This window comes from Vanessa tameamea, chromosome 4, assembly GCF_037043105.1.
Source record: "Vanessa tameamea isolate UH-Manoa-2023 chromosome 4, ilVanTame1 primary haplotype, whole genome shotgun sequence".
NCBI lineage: Eukaryota > Metazoa > Arthropoda > Insecta > Lepidoptera > Nymphalidae > Vanessa > Vanessa tameamea.
In genome coordinates this window covers 13121425-13143034 of record NC_087312.1, presented here as the reverse complement: position 1 = coordinate 13143034, position 21610 = coordinate 13121425, and the positions used below count along the sequence as shown (strand labels likewise).

General features: G+C 31.2%; 1 protein-coding gene across 1 annotated transcript; it reads left to right on the top strand.

The window, feature by feature from the left end:
* The first annotated feature begins 190 nt into the window (after positions 1-190).
* On the top strand, positions 191-8001 carry LOC113395793 (peroxisomal ATPase PEX1). Its single transcript, XM_026633456.2, has 13 exons — positions 191-447; positions 613-831; positions 1005-2112; positions 2558-2798; positions 3027-3180; positions 3633-3801; positions 4253-4398; positions 4989-5176; positions 5394-5453; positions 5734-5920; positions 6289-6447; positions 6688-6806; positions 7410-8001. The coding sequence occupies exons 1-13, from the start codon at positions 355-357 to the stop codon at positions 7495-7497; spliced, it is 2931 nt and encodes a 976-aa protein (XP_026489241.2). The 5' UTR covers positions 191-354; the 3' UTR covers positions 7498-8001.
* The last annotated feature ends 13609 nt before the right edge of the window (positions 8002-21610 follow it).

Sequence of the window (21610 nt, the reverse complement as noted above, 5' to 3'; positions counted from 1 at the left end):
TATTGTACAATATACATTTTTTTTAATTGTTTTTAAAAATCAAAGAATAACTAAATTATTACTTAATTAGAAATGGTAATGCTTCTTTGATTAATTATCATAATTAGTAAAAAAAGGGAAAGGAACGTTATTATCAATTGACATTGGACATTTATTATTGTCAAAAGTCAACAACCCTCAAAATATTAGTGTCATCATCAAAATATTAGTTTTCCTCAAAACATTTGTGATTTAGCTTTTTAAATATTTAGTTTATATAATTGATATTTACAAAGTAATAAAACAAATAGCAGTTTAGAGAGATCTAACAGTTTCAATATTAATACATTTTCTTTAGCTTATATTATTATAGCAATGTTTGGTGGTGTAAGGCTCAAAGTATCTTTTACACATGAAAGATCATGTTTTGGATACATTAGTCCAAAGTATAGCTCAAATAATGAACAGGTAAACAAAAAAAATATATCTAACTAAATTATTCCTTTCCGAAATCTTTTTTGAGGTTATGACTTTGTTGATATTGGATTATTACAATATTTTTTAAATTTGTGCATTGCAATGAAACTGCGAATAAAATAATAATCTTATAAATAAATTATTAATATTTTTCAGTCTTTATGTGTACAAGTTATATCAAGAGAAAAACAAATATTATTATGGGCAGTTTTTAATAGCAGTGTACCAGAGGGCTATATTTCCTGTAATCCCATTTACAGTAAAATGTTGGGCTTAGAAGAAGGGATGGATGTATTTCTGGCCCCTTATACTGATGTCAAGATATTGGATGAAATTTTCATTGATACTGATAGTCCAGATGATCAAGAAATATTGGTATGTGAATAAAATATAACTAATTTCAACAATGCATAAATAAATAAGCTATGTATCTGAATGTCACGACTTGTTAAAGTTTAATCTTATCACTATTTTTGCATTTATTATAAATTTTATCTAGATAAAATTTTTGATTAATTTATTGATTTGTAATATGCTGTATTTTTCAGGAACATAATGTAGAAATATTGCAATTAAGAATTTTAGATCAGCTTAGACTAGTGGTTGCAAATCAAAAGGCTGTTGTATGGATATCAACATCTATGCCAGTAGTATTCACACCAAAACAGACTGGGTTATTAGTTAATCATAGTAGAATTATTGTTAAAGTGGATGCCTTCAATAGCTATCATGGCGGCCTCACTAATTCATATGCAAATACTCCAAAGGAAACAGATACTAAATTCAATAATATTGGAATACTAAACAGTGGCCTCCTTGCTCCATATCTTAATATACCACAGAGGCTAGTATTACGAGCTTTACCAATTGATAGTGATGGCAAGAAGAATTTAATACATCCTTACACTGTTTTTATACATGAAGATTTACTAGATCATAAATTAAAAGACTTGATGGTGATACTGGCTACGGTGAATAACATTCCCTCTATGATAAAGGAAGGGTCTGAAGATGAAGTAGAAAATAATAATCAAATTGATAGTCTATGCGTTGAAATTGTGCCTATAGACAATGTCATATTCCGAAGCCTTTCTAGGGAAGTTTATAATAGAAACATACCCACAGTACTAATACCTAGATCGCTCAATATCATAATAAACATAGAAAATGGTATGAAATTAATTTTTAATATGATAGGAGATAAGGTTGATCAACCGGATCACATTGATATTGTTACTTATTCAGATAAAGTTCAGACTGAAATAGATGTGATTGAAAAATTTAAAAATTGTGTCATAGAAAGCACACATTCAGGTAAAAAGTTTTTGATCAATGATGGAATGGTTAAGCAGAATGTACATATAAGTAACGGCTTCTTAAGATTTAAACTGAAGCCTGATAGTTTAAAATATACATTGTTAAATTCGGAATCATTCAGGAATTGTACAGTCTCAGCAAAATGTTTGAATGATACGGATCTAGTTATGCCGAAGTTAACTTTGTCTAAATTGGAATATGATTACAAACACTATTGCAGGACAATGAAATCATCACAAGACTTAGTTAAGAAGATAATATCTCACATCAATTTTGAAATACAAAGAGAGGCAAGTTTTAAATGTGTGTCTGAAATAAAGAGCAATGTGTTAATAACCGGTGAGTTGGAAAAAAGGGTTATACTTTTTACACATTTTATGTTATAAGTACTTTAAAACAAATTAATTCTGTAATTTAGTATTTGAATGTCTTTGATGTATTGTATATTTACTGCATTTTTTATATATAAAAGAATATTCTCTGTGATTACAATGAGACCATGGCATTTCTAAAGTGTGGTTATTTTGAAATTGAACATAATTTTTTTTATGTAGCCCAGTCAAATTTAGTTTACGTATTTTGTACCATTTTTACTAATGGTATCTAGTTATGGTGTTTATACCTTATGTATGTAGGTCATGTAGCCTCAATCAAAATCCATTTAATTTTTAGGGGAATGTACGTAGGTAACGTATTGCTATGCAAGTACTTAAGAGCATATTCAAATTATATAAAATAATTTATTTTTAGTAAAAGTAATTATTATTTTTATGCTACATTCTAGGACAAAATGGTGCGGGAAAATCGGCATTATGTCACATAGTCCAAAAAGAGTTGACATTATGGTCACATATCTTGCACTGTCGGTCTCTCAAAGGTCGAAAGGATATCACTGAGGTGCTGAGTAAAGCTATTCTTATGTGTCAAGAGCACAGCCCGGCTGTGTTGATCTGTGATGACGTGGACGCGTTGGTGCCTCCGAATATGGAAGGGGGCTCACCACAGGATATTGCATATTATCAAAGGTAAGTCTATTTATATGTTATCTATATTAAAGTTATTTTTCTTTGTGTGATTAATTAACTACTGAGAAATGAGCAGTTGTATGGGTGCAATATTACGTCACGAGAAATTCTGATCTTTTTTACGGTAAAGTTTTTTATTAAAAAATTGCACTCGAAATTTGCACCTCAATTGTCTGAAGCTGGGCGGTTCACTGTTAATAGTAAAATAGATTATGTATTTATTCGTAGGCTCGCTGTCGTTATCAAGCAAATGCTTCAAACGTGTCCCGGCGTGTGTGTCCTTATGACCGCTGTGAACATGCAGTCTTTGCATCCTACGTTGAGACAGTTTAATGGGAAACCGCTGTTCACTGCGCACTTTGATATACCAGAGCTAAATCAAGTTAGTGGAGGTCGACTTGCTATGTGATGTATTCTATGAATTATTATTTTATCTATTAAGAAATTTATATTATAATTGACTATTATGAAATTAAATTAAATGTTATCTCATTTTTTTTACCAAAAATAAGTCTCAAAATCAAAATATCAAGATAAAAAAATACATCTAGAAGCTTGAGTTAGCATTACAGCAATATGTAGAACAAATGCTTATTGTATTGGCTATATTTTACGTATCTTTTTACCAGTTTGTATAAAACAAATATTGCAATACATCTTATTGCAACTTCAGAAGGCAAACTTATAGTATTTGATATTATATTGACAGTTCTTGTTATTAAAACATGGCGAACGAAAAGTCTTTAATTAGTTTTTTTTTTTCAATATACGTATATATATATATATATATAGTTAGTAATAACATTTATTTATTTAATTTATATATTTTTTCAGGATGAACGAATGGAACTTTTCAAGCATTTGGTCAACGATAAAATTCGCGAGTCGTTTTTGGTTGAAGACGATGACGTCATAAGATTAGCGATGGACACGGGAGGGTGTAATGTTAGAGAGATTGTTGATTATTTCAATAAGAAGATATTCAAGGCGGTCAAAAAGAAAAGTATGTCATTAGAATATATTCGCAAATATAATACCTACTTCCCTTACAGCCGACATATTCTATACTCATATTAATACATAATACCATATCATTACAATATCCTAAGGGATGGGATACCATTAATATTTTCCACTCATTATATACTCTAATATTTTTTGTATTATAAACTACTGTATATGTTAAATAGTACTCATAATAGGTATAGGTAATTAGCTCTTAAGGTATCTCTACAAACTGTCGCCGTTTTATCCACCTTGAACTAATAGAAGCACATGTGTAGTACAAAGTATATAATACCTTGTGTTCCAAAGCAGCTTTATTAGGAATTATTATTTTTTAATATTTAAATTTATTCTCCTTTTTCCTATTTTTTTGATATATGTAAGCGATCTCCAAACGCTAGTGACTGTGCCCGTAATGTTGTTCAAATATGTTCCTGTTCTCTGCGCAGACGCAAAGGCGACGGATCGACCGCGACTGGTGTGCGACGTGAGACAGGACAGCGAGCAGACGCAGGCCTTCGACATCTGGGGCTCCGTCGGCGGCCTGCACGACGTCAAGCAGCAGCTCACTGAGAGCATCTTCTGGCCTATCATGGTAAGCGCGTATCTGTCCTGGGCTTTAACAGAAAAAAATCCTAGTACTAGTTTAGAAGTTTATATACACTGAGCTTCGGAAAGCCAGTGGATTAATATATGTTTATGTATGTGCCATACGTCGTACACCTCTACCGTTCTTTTTTTATTTCCTCTACCTTAAGATCACCTGAAACAGATCACTGTCTTAGTGACAAGACTAGGGTTGCCATCACATATATCCCGAAAACCAGATCTTAATATGCGGACCTGGTTACAAACGATACACGTACACGAAAAGTGTACAGAATTGCGAGAAAAACAATTATAATATTCTTTATCATTTGATTAATTCCGGCGAGAGTTGTCGCTGTCAATCGACTGAAACCGTTGCACCTACAAATCAGCACGCAATACTGCAAATATCGCTGTAAAATTTCAACCATCCCTTACATCGCCAACGCGTCGCCAACCTTGAAAATTAGGATATTAAGGCTCTTGTGCTTGTAGTTACACTGGCTCACTCATCCTCAAATCTTGAACGCAACAATAGTAATCAGCTGTTTGGCGTTAGAATATGTAATGGTAATGTGTAATTTTATTTCTGCCCAGTATCCAGCCCTGTTCCCGAGCCAGTCCTGTGGCATCCTGCTGTACGGTCCGCCTGGCACTGGCAAGTCTCACATCGGCTCGTGTCTGGCGCGTCTCACGAACATGCGACTTATATCAGTCAAGGGACCGGAATTACTGTCTAAGTATATCGGACAGAGTGAGAAGGCTGTCAGGGATATATTTGATAAGTAAGTGGAAGTTACTTTTAATATCATATATATTATGTAAAAAAAAATCGTTGATATTATCCCTGCAATTTTTTTTTTTGTATAAATGTTTTTCTGACCGTACCTCGAAGATCCCTATAATGAGCCGTAGAGTACACAACATGAGTTATTCAGTTAAAATGAAAAACTTAGAATAAAAAAGGGCAATACGTAAATAAATTGATATTATTATTTTCAGAGCAGACATGCAACGTCCTTGTATCCTGTTCTTCGACGAGTTTGACAGTCTCGCGCCCAAGTAAGTGCTACGTCGCGAGTGGGCTTACGTTTCCAACCTAACACGTTGATTGTATATTGTCTCGTTTACTTAAAAAAAGTGATAAATTCTCATTAACGGCCCGGGATCATTGATTTTCTAGCACGACAAATAGTAATATTTTGATTGTATTTAACTTATATATGCAAAGAGCGCCTACAGACTTTCCTCAGTAGAACCTATATTCTCGAGTCTCGCTCGGCGGGCATGTTATCGGTCATCCATTAAAGTGTCCACTAAAGCGTCGCGTGCGCGTGCGCAGGCGCGGGCACGACTCGACGGGCGTGACGGACCGCGTGGTGAACCAGCTGCTGGCGCGGCTGGACGGCGCGGAGGGCGGCGCGCGCGGGCCCGTGCTGGCCGCCACGGCGCGCCCCGACCTCGTGGACGCCGCGCTGCTGCGCGCCGGCCGCCTCGCGCGGCACGTCTACTGCGCCATGCCCGCGCCGGTACACCGATACACCGATACACCGATGCACCGACAAATAGCGACACCTGCGGTGGTGTTATATCTAAACACGCACGCACGCACGGACATAACATCGTAACTCTTAAAATTGGTGGCGCATAGCCGTCGTGAGAAATTGTTAATAATTCTTATGATTCCAATGTGATTCGAGGAATACGTATTTTAAAGTGACAAGTAAAATTGCCAAACAGTGTCAAAGCGACTAATAGTAATAATAATTAATATATTGACATTAGTAAGTACCGGCGAAGTACACATCAGACATGAGCACCAGTAAAATATCTATTGAACTGCGGCACTTAATTGTATAATGCAGTAGCTACTTTACTAACTGTACCCCCTCTGTAGTCGGATCGCTTGGAAATACTGAAGACGCTGACAAAGGGTGTATCGATTGACGATGAGGTGGATCTTCAGGACCTGGCGCAGAGGACCGAAGGATACTCCCCGGCCGATCTCAAGTCTTTGCTCGTCACTGCGCAGTTGGGAAGACTCGAGAGACAGTTGGTAAGAAATGTTGATTGAATTCAATGTTTTAATTTAGATTTGTCAAATAATTTATATATTAGTTGTTAATTTATGTAGTAGTGGCTGTCAGTAGTTGAGTATTTTCGTAAGGATTTTATGTATAAGAAAGATTATATTTTTAAATTTCGAATTATTATCTGCTGTATTATAAAAACAAATTTTATATAACATATATATCTTTATGTATGTATGTAAAGATAATTTAATTTCGTTATTTAGGTAAATAGTGAGAACAGAAACCTGGATGAAGTGACAGTGTGCAAGGAGGACATTAAAAGTGCGTTAGAGGAAACTAAACCCTCCCTTTCAAGTGAACAACGTCTGTTCTACGATACGATGTAAGTCGCCCCGTGCTCACTTATATTTTATTGAGTTAGTTGCTTATATTCAAAAGATTTCGAATGTCAGGGTTTGGATAGCAATTCTTTTGCCAACAAAACATTATAAGTTAATATAAGTATTTGAAACGGGATATTTACCATGTTTTTTTTATTTTTATTTGGTTGAGCTCGATATTCCGACATTCGTTCCAAATACTTATAGTAATAAAATAACCATGATAATTTAAAATCTTATATTATAAGTTAGGTCATTTATTTCCTCAATTTTTCATAATGCAGTTAATGTAATAATTTCTATGTTTTTTTGTCATTTGGAATTCTCTAGTGAATTACCAAATTTTATAATAATCAAATTAAAATAAAGTTAAACGCGTATCGCGGTCCTCAACATTTCTGTACAATTTTTTTGTTAATAAGTTTTGGTAATTAGTATTTACTTAAGATTTTGCCAAAAGATAATATACCATAAGTCAGAATTTTATTCATAAAAAATATAAGTTAGTCAACTATGTAACAAAACATTTTTACAAATTGTTATTAAATTTTAGATTCAATAATGTTTGTATATATAATATTCTTATTAAATAATGACTATTGCAGCTATAAGAGATTTCGAGGGGAGACTCTATCGCCGGAACAGAAGTTAATATCACAGATGATGCAGAAACAGAGAGTTACTTTAGCGTAAAGTGCGTAATGCACACGTGCACGTTTCTTGATACGCACACAAGCCAAAACACCCACACAGATGCCTTTAGCTGTATGATTCAATTCTCTAGTTTCAAATTAGCCTGTAGATACTAAAAACTCTTACATCACATTAATTTTGGCGCGTGTTTTATTATACTGAGTGATTGTTAGTATATAATATACATATTTTCAAAGTAATGTATGTCTCATACAATTTTGTTTTAAGTGTAAAATATTGTTCAAGTTATATGGCTTTCGACGACATGCGTGTTAGAAATTGTATATAGATATTTGGAAAATAAAATATATGTATATATTTGTAACATTCCTTATGACTTAATAGAACAAACATGATAAATATAATGAGGAAATTTTGGTCGATCAAAATGAAATTCATGTTGAATTTTTGTTTCTTAAAAGTTTTAATATTGTTTTATTCTAAAGATGTAATAAATAAATGACTGTAAAAATCAGAACACTTACCGGAAGATAAACTGAGTCAGACGCGTATTCATATCCAAACCTTTATTGTATTTTAGTAGCTCTTAATAGAGTCTTACTTAAACAATAATTATATAATTTACCTCATAAATATTATGTACTTCTTAAATATTATGTATAATTAATATAAATATACATATTATATACATATGTATATTTATATTAATTATATAAAATAAGCTTAAATGAGATGTTTGAACATACATATATTTTAATTGAATTATCTTTGTAATGTACATATATAAAATTGTAACAAAAAGTCATATATATTGTATTTAGTTACATAAATGTACTTATATATAAATTTTCTCAAAATGATTTTGGATTTGCCTATAAAAATGTTAAACACAATTCATCTATAAGGAATCCGCTTTGCTTCTAGCAGGGATGATATTTTCTAAATATTAAAAGTTGGTTTTTAAAATTTTAACATAAAATTTAATATATAAACAAATTATCGTTTGTATATAGTATGTAGAAACAATTCCGTTAGAATCTGTACAATGTCAAAAAACCGAATTATGATTTAGGAGGAATACGTGTTTTTTATGAAAGTTATATATATAGGTCTTTGATATAATAGAATTATCTTTCAAACCGCAGTATACCGATGTGTACGTTCCTTATTGCAGACATAAGGAACACGCGTTAGATGTGCACCGTACCTTAGAACCCGTCGTGGCCTACTGACAACGTCGGGAGAGGTTTCTACTGTAGTGATAGAGAGACCCTTTGATTTCCTATTTTCCTAAACTAAAAAAAATATATTAACTTATAAGCATCAATTTTGTTAGCGAAATGAAAATAATAGAAGCTTATATTTCAAATTGACATTTGAAATTAAATATTTATATGAATTTAATAAAAAGTGAAATTGAATAGTTTTTTTTTTTTTAATATTTTGTACAGATTTTAATGAAATGAACAACAGTTTAGAACCAAAGCTTATTCTGTAATATTTATATAATTGTGAAGGTAGTTATAAATATTGGTCCTGTTGAACTGTTAATATGTATTATATATGTTCGCTAATATATATATACATAGTTATAAGCAAATTTGTATCAAAAATAATTATTGTGCTATTATTTGTGTCATATTTAATGTATAACAGTAGCTTTACTATTGTAATGGTGGTAGGGCTAGGCAGGCTTGTCTTTGTAGGTATCATGGACATTTCGAATCCTATAGTTAGCAGAATTTAAACGGTGACATTTACAACCACTGAGTGATACCATTTGCATTATTGCCTTATTAGTCTAAGTAGTGTGTTGAAATATGTAATAATAATTATTATTGACAATTTGAGAAGAACATAATATTTGTATGAACTTGTATGTTTCGAACATACATTTACTGTTTGTCTTATTTTTTTTTAAATTATATTAATGCTCGTCAAAATTTAGATAATAAAAATGGTTAACAATCAGGTACTGAACTGTTTTACCTTTGCCTACTTAGGTATACGTATGTATATATTATTAAAAAAGTTTTTTTTTCAAAATGCTTCTAAAATTTTACAAGTATATCCATTAATACAATTTCAAAGGAATGAAGAAACAATTTGTAAGCAATGTTTGTTGCGAATTGTTTTGGTTGTAAATATAATATTTCCATAGTATTTGAATAGTATTTTTTTTTTAATTAGTATATTTTAATATCATTGCTTTATTTAAGATTCTACCTTTCCTTTTATATGTTATTGATTGTATTTGTATATTTTGTTGCTAGTTTTTATTGAAGTTTTAATAAAACGGGATTTAATTTATTTTTGTGTTTTATTGAATCCTTTAATTAATTTAAAAACATATTTACAAGTTACACGATAAAATATACAATTCATTTTAAATGAAGATTATTTTTTATTGTCATAAACTAAACAAATAGTGATTATAATTTTCACGTATAACATTCTCTGGCGAAAGGCGCTAACTCAGCACAGCTTAGTCAAAACAGAGCAGTGGTTTTTCAAATGGGAATTAATTTACTAACAAGTTGATAGTTTATCACAATCTAATCGAATGCATAACCGTTGCCGATCCGCCGTTTTCCTATTCTACAAACGAAATGATCCCGTTCAGTTGCATCGAAATATAATCGAGATCGTATCGTAATATAAATAATTAGAATTGGTCCTCAGTTACGATTAAGATGAGGTTAATTTTTCTGAGTAATAATCGATGTTGGATCGCAATAGAATTGGGAATGTATAATTTAGGCATAAATAACAGTCAGTGGAATTATTGGTCAAAGGATGTTTTCCGTTCACAATGTTTTGTTTTCGAATATTCAGTAAAATTTTGTCGACTATTATTTAAACGATTACTTCGTACACTTCACCAAAAAATGATTATTTAGAAGTCTCAGTTCTAGACTTTGACAATATCGATAAATCCCAAACCTAAGCTACTAAACAAACTAGACAGTCAATTGTTAAAGTTTCGAGACATGGGATAAAATGTTTCATACCTAAACTAATTGATGTTTTTTTTAAATCTATCAGTTATTTACGTTTATTGATACCATTATATTTTGTAATAATGTAACTATCGCAAAATTAATAAAACTATTTCGCTTCTTTTCTATAATATTTATCAGAACATCATTATATTTATACTTAAATTAATTTATTATTAAACTTAACCTCGGTTCCATTAATATAAGTTAGAGACTTATATTAAATAATATAACTTATATAAATTATTATTTGAATTTAATTTATTGCATTCCTAATAAAATCAAGCAATTTTTTATTTACTATTTTACAAGATTAACTATTTTCATATTCATTAAATTAAATATATTTATTTATAAGACAACACAATTCCAATTAAATATTATACTGTCTTTAATTTTAGTTCCCAATTTCTGATAAAAACTACGCTGAAAAATTACAAACGCTATTTACGAACGAATTCTTTTTGGCCCTACCATTTTGGCTTTAATGTCACAATCATAAAATTAACAATATATTAATTTACTATTTCTTTAATTAAACACCAATAATATAAATTCAAAAGTAACTCTGTCTGTCTATCTTTTGCTTTTTCACGGCCAAACCACTGAACGGAAATTTGGTATGAAGCAAGTTGAATAAAACATATATATATATATAAAACATAGTCGCTTACCGCTGTCTGTCCCAATGTATGCTTAGATCTTTAAATTTACACAATGGATTTTGATGCAGTTTTTTTATAATGATTCAAGAGGAAATAAACATATTTTTTGCGCTTACCTTGCAAACGCTGGCTGAACCCTACGAAATAGATCAAAATAATGTAATACAGTGTAATGTAATACTTTTTTGTACACCTTAAAAAGGTGTTCAAAAAAGTTCGTGATGGTATATATCTATCTCTTAGGGATAACCCACAATATTCATTTTTTATCCTTTACTTTTTACGAGAAATAATGCCTTATTTTCGAAGCGATTTTAAGCACTACAGCATTAATCCTTATCCAGTTAAATACCTTGAATACATTGTTAATTTAATATAGATCCATATGGCCATTTAGTGCATTTATTTTATATGAATATTTTCGACGATATTACAGATTTAAAACGCAGGGACGTAGCGGTTTGTATTGCCTATGACTGAAAAACTGTGAACGTTGTAAGACATTGCACCCGTGCGATGTCGGGGCGGGACGCTAGTAATATATAATATGTTATTCATGTCTGGCACCTCACTACCAACAGCTAAAACGCAAAAAATAATATGACGATACTTTATAGCTATCGTAGGGTCGGATAGGTGGCGCTATACTTGTACCTATTCGCAATATAAAAGGTCGCGTCGTATCGCGGGTGAAACCGCGACGCGTCGCTAAATATTATGTATAAATTATAATTTAATTTCCTCACTTATCTGGGCGTCTCAGTGCGAGTGGTGAAATAATCAGCGCGAGTAAATTCAGCTTAATTCATTAGCAACTCATTACAAGCGCGTATTAAGCTATTAACCCGCTCAAACTTCACAAGATGTTTACTTCAAAGATCTCGAACACTGGATGTGTTACCATTAATAAAAAAAAAATATATATATTTTCAAAACAACGCGAAACATTGTAATTTTTTATACACTTAAAAGTGTCGTGCGTATTTAAAACAGTGTTATATATTTGTATATTAAGAACTGTAATGGAGAGTATTTGATAATAATAAAGTATAATATATATTCTACTACAATATACACGAAGTTCAATGTGCATAGTATATAGATTTAATATAATAATTAAATTAAATTACGTAATTATTTTATATATTAATGTAAGCTGTGATCGAATGATGTTATTATATTTAAAAAAAAAAAACTTATAAATGATCCAGTTTAATATTTACTTAATATTACTAAACTTAAGTATATCTAACTTTATATGGTTAGCGATAATGATAATCTTAAGTTTTTATATATTAATTGTCATATCCAGCAAATAAATTTTCGTAACAAGTTTTCCGTGTAACGCGATCAACGGCGAAGCAAGACGCGGCGTACGAGAATCATAGCTCAATCTAAATTATTGTACAAGTTGGGAACTAACCTAATCAGCCATCCGCGGGCAAAGTTTTTCAATAAAACATGTTTATCTCGAAGAAATAACTAAACGGTTATTAAATTTAATTTATATCATGACACGAGACGCGTTAATATTTAAACTTTAAGTTGCTTTAAGAATATGTTTCAGTCTTAAAATAAAAACTCTGGTCTCAATTAAATGACTGTCAAGGTAATTTAAATGTGATTTTAGTAAATAAAAAACTTATAATTATTTTTTCCATAAGCTCTTAGAAGCCCGTTTATACGGCGTATTCGAAACGACGAAGGTAAGTAATAAGCGTTATAAAATAGGGTTAGTGTTCTAGGGTTAAGAATATGTTTCAGAGTCTTAAAATTAATGATTACTCGTCCCAAAATCGCACTATTATAATTATGGCTTTATCTATCCAATGATTCTTGTTTAAATAACGCGATATTCCATGTGTTCTATCAGTCTGTTGTTTACAATATATCTTACTGCACCCAGTATTTTTTCCTTCAAATATCCTCCATCAAATATTGTATAGTTATGACTATTGATAAATAAAAATCCTTTTTTATATCAATGGTTATAACACTATACTAACAGAGATATGGTATTGGTCCAAATTGCTTTGTGTAAATGTTAATTTGTCTCTCTGTAACATAAAACAATTAAAAAAAGGTTTAAATTGTTAAAGATTCATAAGTAATTTTTAATACTGGTATTATCGTTTATTTTTTCTTATTTAAAACATACCTAGTGTACCTTATAACTGATAGATATACGACGTTTTTCCTATTCCGGTAGACATTTTGGCGATTTATAAATCTCTCATAGGTAACTAGTTTTCATGGAACTGTTATTCTTCTAAGCGGCTTTCGTTTGAAATAGTGAGCTATAAGTATTTAAAAAATTATACGACATATACCTAAACATACCAAATAGCTTACATCGAAGCTGATGGTAAGTTTTTTTTTATTTTAGTCAAAAATTTCAAGTAACTGTACTTAATTTATTTTAAAAAATAACATAAAATGTAGCTAAAACAACAACAAGATTTCATTGTGCCAGCTCCACGAGCACAAGCTTTACGCTTATTTTGATAGAAAAATAGGAACTCATGTGTGTATTGAAGTTAATATCAAATTAAATTTCTATTAATGTGTACAATAAATTATATTGCTATTTAAAATAGATAGTCTTAATATGATTTTTGAGACTCATTTAAAATGGTTTAAAGTAACGATCTGTTAGCGATTGTTGAAGTACATATATATGTTAAATCCAAACGTATTTATTGATTTAAATTTATAAGAGAAATATATTTTCTTAATACTTTACTTGAATTAGAAATATAATTAAAAGTTAACATATTGAACTAATTTCGTAGACAGAGCGATTGTAATTACGCTGAACGGCTGATGGGCAAACTTAACCACTAAGCCGGTAACGCACCGTCTTACACCGCCAATTATTATCTGATGTCTAAGTTCACAGGAGATTGAATGCGATATCATCTCACTGATCGCTTGTAGTGAGTATTAGACGATCGACTGTTGTGTTATGTGTATTGAAATTACACGGTATTATTTATGGTTATGTTAATCTATTCTGTGTGAGAAATTACGAAGTCGATATGTTAATTCGAATGATTTATATTTGATTTACACGCCGTTTTGTGATGCAATAGTAGAATATATGCTTGGTGGTAGGGCCCCAATCATTATAAATCCTACCGCCAAAGAGCAATACCTAGTACAGCTATATTCCGGCTTGAAAATGTATTTTAGTGTAAATATAAGCACAAGGAACATAATATCTTTGTTGCCGGTGTAGTCAGTGGCCGAAAGAGTTCATCCTGCCTTAACACTTGTTAGTTGGATAATTAATAATAAGTCGACCAACAAAGTTAAATACGAAAAGTATTTAACTTGCGGATACGCATCGCGGATTCCACAAACAAAGCTCACGCCATTTGCGGAATCCCGCAGGGAATCAAATTATCCCTAGAGATTGCGGAATCCCAATTTGCTGGATTGCAATCCCTAGGAACAGGCAATGTTTTAGTGTGCCACTGTTTTTCGATTTTAAATTTGCTCTGATAATTATCTATGTATCATTAGCGTGTTTAAATTTAAAACTCAATTTTATCATCGTACTTAAAATAAATGAAACCTTTTTATTATAAACGAACTTAATTACATTTTTTTCCTATCAATATGTACTAAGAAATATGGTAAATAAAAAAACGTTGAGTTTTGTTGGCTGTTGAGAAAAGATAAGGAAGCAAAGATCGTATGACTTTCTGATTATATTTTATGATAGTTGAATTATATTAACTTAATATTGAAATTATTTCTATCCAAATTGGAGACATCTCACCATTAGGACACACAATAATAATATGTAATAAGTATTGATCGATATTTTCGATCTTTTATGTCAAATATAAAAATATCTTGAAGTTAAACTAAAGCAAAGGACTGAATAGCATAAATTAAAATGGTGAAAATATATACTTATATTTGTAAATATATTTTAATGTTTCCAGAAAGCAAAGGCTACGAAACTTTGGACATTATAATGACAAGCGTAACTTCAACGACTACTTGGCTATGAAAATTTCCTCTAAATGAAGCGCATTGAAAGCCTCGTTTGAATTTTATATTTTACTTTTAAATAGCAATAGAAAGCCAAAATGGCGGCGTTCAACCGATAGGTGACAACATTTTTATTAAGTCTTCAATTTTTATATTGTTTGATAAGATTTTATTGGGAATATTGTAATTTAAAGATTGTATAAAATGAGTTTTAGGCATGGCTGATTTCGGAAATTTTTCATACGTCTTTTATTATATTTGAAATACATTTTTATTTAAGTATCCCACTGCTGGGCTAAGGCTTCCCTTCCTTTTAAGTAGACAGTAAATGACCGTACTGTTTCACGACGCGGAAGTGTAAGCACAACCAATTTCCAAACTTATGTCTGTTACTGAGATTTTGCGGAAGAAAACTATTTATCAGACTAACCTGGAGCTTCAAACTAGGACCTTGTGTCGGGTCGAGTGTTAAGGTCCAAGGCTGAAGCTCCAAGGCTTATACTTATAGCGAGCAAGCTATAAGTATACAAACAAACAAATGAATTGGTTACAACAACTGGGAAATATTCATAAATAATATATAAATACTTTAGAACAATTTTTACCTTTTAATATATTATCTCAAACAAAACATAGATTGTCTGTTAAGTAAAGGGAGTGGGTGCGAAGGTGAAATTAGGCGACTTGTCCGGAGCGCGGACGAAGAAAGCGGTTTTTATTCGACTTAAAGTAATTATTGTATTTTTGTAAAAGAGTTTGTTAGCGGACCATTCACGAGGACACGGACGTTTTCGAGCAGGGGCGGATTTACTAACACATTTTCATTTTTATCTTTTATCTTAAGGGGAAATGTCCTTGGGCGGATGCGATTTGGTTTGATTGAAGGTATTTTTTAAAATGTATAGGTAGTTAACATTTAATTAATCAAAAACGCATTGCAACCTTAATGTGGTAAACGTAATATAATTCGGTGCATTTTTAAGTTCTTGATGGATGGCGTTTACTCATCAGATATATTCATAATATAAACATCCAATATTTTTTTATAAATTTATTTTAACAAATACTGATAAAAAAATAGATAACATTAAGTGCTTAAATATATATACAAATATGAATTAAAAATAGTTACTGTATAAATCATGACCGCGTGGAATGGTGGCAAGAATGCTAGCAGCATTTCCTCATATGAATCGCAATTCCGATCCTCTGGGCTAAAAACGAACCAGCCCTCCTGTCACCGGTGGAGGCAATAAGGCGAGGTGTTATACTTTTGATGAAGCTTTTTGCACCATCACTCCAAGGGCCAAGTGTTTCGACAGCAAATGGGACAAAAAAGTAATTTGATATAAGAAACGAAATATGTAGATCTTTTTTTTGCTTCAGCTGTTTCCGCAGCATTTTTTTTTTTTATTTTTTCCAATATTTAAAAAAATTACAGGGTACGTAGTTTACTAGTACTTCTACTGCAAAACAAGATATTCGAATTAAAAATTACATACATATATAAAAGAATTTATTTCAAATAAAATAAATAAGATAAATAAATTAAAAACAGTGCAGAAATTATTTAAATTTTTAATTGACAGATGCCTATTATTTTGTCGAGTACGACCCTGCGACACATGAAGTATTCTTGTTTTCCCGAGTTTTCTCCGCTTTCTTCGCGTTTTCTTTCGCTTGCCGCCTTAATTAGCTCATTCATCGCCCCCGCCCCCAGGCTCACCCTACGGTCTTGTTTATTGGAGGCACTTTTATATTTCATTTTCATAGCTTCAATGGTTTATTAAATAACCATTTCTGATAGAGCTCTCTTTTAATGCAAAAAACTGTTTTTTTTTCAACAGCTTCTTATTTAACGATGGAAATATTGTGAAATAAAATCTAAATGTACTCATATAAAAAAAGTTAGTGAACGCACTTTACCAATTTATCCGACGGAGATTATTATAGATAAAAAATCTCTTTGTAATCTTACAAACGAAGACATTACGGCGAGGAATTGGCGAGAAGAAACAAAACACGTATTTCGCTATCTTCACCTGAGCCGCCCAGACGTGACCGTTAAAGAAAAAGGGGCGAAGTCTCGCGGAAGTGCTCTCTGATAAGCCACCATAATGGCGCCCGCTGATAACGCGCCCGCCTTTTTCTCCCGCCAAAACATCGCGCCTTTGTGACAGAGAATACTAGAGCACAAAGCCATTCTGCCCACACAATGGCGCTTCCACACTAAGCAGTAATAAATTCTTTATACTATATGTTCACACTTACCCATCATACCCATACTCACTGTCTGGTAGACAGCGTTATTAAAATTACTTATCTTAAGTATATTATTTATTCATTTGTACGAAATTAAATCATGTTAAAGTACCTCATAATAAACTACGAGCGATTTATTAAAATATTAATAATGTTAAACTGTTAATATACACTCGACTGTATCAAATTGAGATTTTAATAAAATTTTAATTGACACATATTAGGTTTTTCAACTAAATTACAAAGGAGGTGGCCCGCTTCCCTTCACCTCACCCCGAACATTAGTGGCTAGGGGTGGGGGCGCGCGACAAATTTTTGTTTTTCTCTCGTGGTCGAGAGAGCGAGTCGTTTGCTTGGCAAGTTAGAAAAGGACAAATGTACATGCACACATTGCTTTTGTTAAAGAGCAAAAATAATAGAGAGAACGATCGTTTATCTCTTTTTATGGCGGGAGCGGTATCTTGCCTCCGTAGCTATTATGGAAGACAATTTTGGCGCGAAAGAAAACTGCTTATTACTTCTTATTCTTGAGAGCGGTTACGTACATTTTATACTGAAAATGGAGTTTGGATAGCATTTGTAGATTATGTATTGCTTTTGTTTTACTTATTATTAACTCACAAATAGTGTCCGTGATTAATTTATGCTGAGACAAACATTTAATTTTGAGTGACAAAATAAATATGTATGCCACATGGTTTCTTATCAGATTTTTTAAAGTATTTCAATTTTTTTATTGGAATAAATAAAAAGACGATGATAGTAAAATATTACATTTAATGTAATTTTTTTAAAGAAAATATATTATATCAAAGGCATGAGTTAATCGAAAATGATCTGACATAAGATACTCTACAAATTCCTTACAGCGAAAGATTAGATCCCGCAAATGGATTAAAACGTTAAGTATTTATTTATCGCACTTAATCTGAGATCAACGGACAAACAGACGTAAAATTATACGCTTTGTTAGGGTTGACTGTGATGGTGACGTGTTTGTTTGGCGGGAGAGATAATCGTTGGGGTTGTTAATGTTAAGCGAATGTTGTTAATGGTGGAGTTGATACAATTTTCTTGTAAACACTCAGGGTTTGGAGGAATTAAGTTTATCGAAATAATGTTTTATTCGTACAGTGTAAAGTTTAAATAAAATCATTTATTTTTTAAATATTTATTTGAGGTCATTAAACTCATTGGTCATTAACAGCATAATTTTTTCGTTATTAATTTGCATTTAAGGGTTATACAAAATTTGGTGAAATTGTCGGTTTGGGTGTTAGTTAAACAATCGCGTTTAAGCGTTTAGAAAGAAATATTATAAATGATTTGACATAGCTGAAATGTACTTGAAAAAAATCTAAACCAATTTAAAGTTCCAAGACCAGTTACTCTAGAATTCAATAAAAAATAGGACTCATTTTGTTATCAAAAAGGTTTAGTATCTTCATTTTTAATTTATAATTATGGTCGAGTCTTTAGTGTAAAAATAAATTCATTGGGCATTCTGTTAAATGAGACTCACTGAGCACTCAAATTCGAGTTCTTATTTTATTTTGAGCCTGTTGACACTTCCAAGGGCCAGCGTTGAGATTGTGTTCAATTTATTCGATAATCAACTTTTTAATTCGATTAATCTCGATTCTATCGGTATTTACATCTTCAAATTCTACGTTTAACTTTAATAAAACGCTTTGATTACTAATTCAATATTTATCGCAATAACATCTTTACGATAGCTATATAAACATTGACGTTTTTTTTATTAGTAAATATTATAGACTTGCGAATATTTTAACTGGATCGTTATAAATGTGTTTTTTATACAAAGTCATTAAATATTTCCGATCATTTTTTATAACAAATTCACGACGTTACTATTAAGGTCGTATTAATTGTATATAAGCAAAATTTACAGGATTAATATTAATAAATAAGAAAAAAATTATAACATTACTATTTTGTTTTTTATTATAGCGAAGAGAGATTGAACGTGTAGAACCGAAGATCTATATATATATTTCCGTTTATTTATGAACTAAATTTTATATATCTACAAAATTATAATGCTGAGTCAACGTTCGGTCCAGCACCGCAGGGTTGGTCGTGTTTTGAGTGCTTTAAATGATTTGTGTTTATATTTCACTTCGTATTTGATGATGGAAATTAAAGTAAGAAATCCTGTTTCGTAAAAAAATCTACTACATGTAATACTATATTAAGTAGCGTAGTAAACTATTTCCCAAGTCAACCAGTGGAACATTGACGAGCTCTAAAAGATTTATCCATATTGGTTTTAACATATTGTCATTAATATGAACTATAAAAAAATAAATAACACGACGGCTTCAATCTTGTTATTATATGAGAAGAAATGAAGTGAACTCTTAATTCGAAGGCTCCTGCCGAGGAGGAAGATTGGTGAAAATTTAATTTATTAAAAATGAAATATCTCTTACTATATAACCGCTCCTACTACAATTTAAAATGTTATCTTGATTATCTTGAAACGTGTCGATTTGTGATATTTAATATGTATGATAATATTTCTGTCGTTTTTCGTTCAAAGAATTACAAATAGAATTGTAATTAAAAACATTTTTAACTTTGCCGTTTCATAAATTCAAATAATTTGTAAAAAAATACATTAGTAAAGAAGGCATACCTATTATTCGATACAAGATTATATAGATGATAAAAAAGCATAGAGTTAATGCTTGTTGACTTCTAGGGAGGAGACATAACATAGATATATAATTGTATTTAACTAACATGACTGTATTTTTAGATGTTGAAAAAGAGTAACTACTGAGTTTCTTGCCGGTTCTTATCGGTAGAATCTACATTCCGAATCAGTGGTAGCTTTACTTAAAAATAGTTTGTTAAATGACGATTCAAAAGTGCTTGTATAAGCCTACTTGAATAAAGTATATTTTGATGTTTATTATAAGATATCTTGTATTGTATATTATAGCCGTTGGTATGATCAGGTAACGGCTATTACTGGACTTGCAATAACAGGACTTTCAAAGACATAACACCTTCAATAACGAAGAAAACGACGAGAAAGAAGATCAAGAAATATTGATTTGACTTTGAAAGTCAAATAGGGCCATTTCCGTGGAAAATGAAGTCGGAACTAATTGTTAGAAATGTTTAATACTGGCCGCGGAATTATTTAGATAAATCAATATTATGTAGGTCCATTTTATGTCTAATTTAAAAAATATATAAAATTAAATTAGTTTTTATAGTTTTAGTTTGTTTTGTTTAAAATCTAATAGCAATCATTTTAAAAATAAAGAAACGTATGTAATGATACGTATTAAAACCTGTGAATATATTGTGATAAATATGATTAGAAACCTTAAAAAAATGTATATTTATTTACGACATTCAGATAACAATTTTAAATTGAAGAAAGCATCGTTTCACGAAAGGTTGATTTACAGGGGATTGAAAGCAAAGAAACGATTGAAACGAAATGAAATTTAGAAGAAAACGTCATCTCGGGGTTTATGTGTGGAAATATCGAAAGTAACGACCCGGCTGATGGATCGCTCGCAACTGCTTTATGATCCCAATATCGCCTCCATTTTATATATTTACATGTAAACACTCGATTTGAGACGTTCATAAAGTTTTAATATAAAAATAGTTTTAAGTCAATAGTATAAAAAGCAATTCAAAACGTTTAAACACTAAAAAGTTATTAAAATAAATACTTAAAAATCTTTAAAGTATGTTCTGCATTATTATCTGCAATATTTTTCTTTTAGTGAAGAGATAGTCTGACTCTTTTTTTAAATTAACTCTTTTTATTCATACGGTACTATCGATAGATCTCTAAATGTTATAGATATTGATATAAGTTATAGAAAGTTTTAAAATAAATGAAAGATATATTTCCACGTATTAGTCAGTCCTAAATAATTTATCTGAATTGTGAAGCCTTAGATGATTTAATGGAGATCGTCTTGTTTCAAAGCAACTTGCAAATGTATAACATGCATATAAACTCGACAAGGTTTATAATTCAATATGAGGCAGGCCATTTAATTTATAGTTCGCCACGTAGCCGACAGTCAAGGCACAATTTAGCTAGACCAAGCGCTGCAGTCTCAGCCTTCAAGGCAAATTAAATGACGCTGTAGTTGCAAAGAAAATGCAATCACCGCCCGGTATATTCGCTGATGCAAATCCGAATTTCCGAGTCACTGTGCCCCG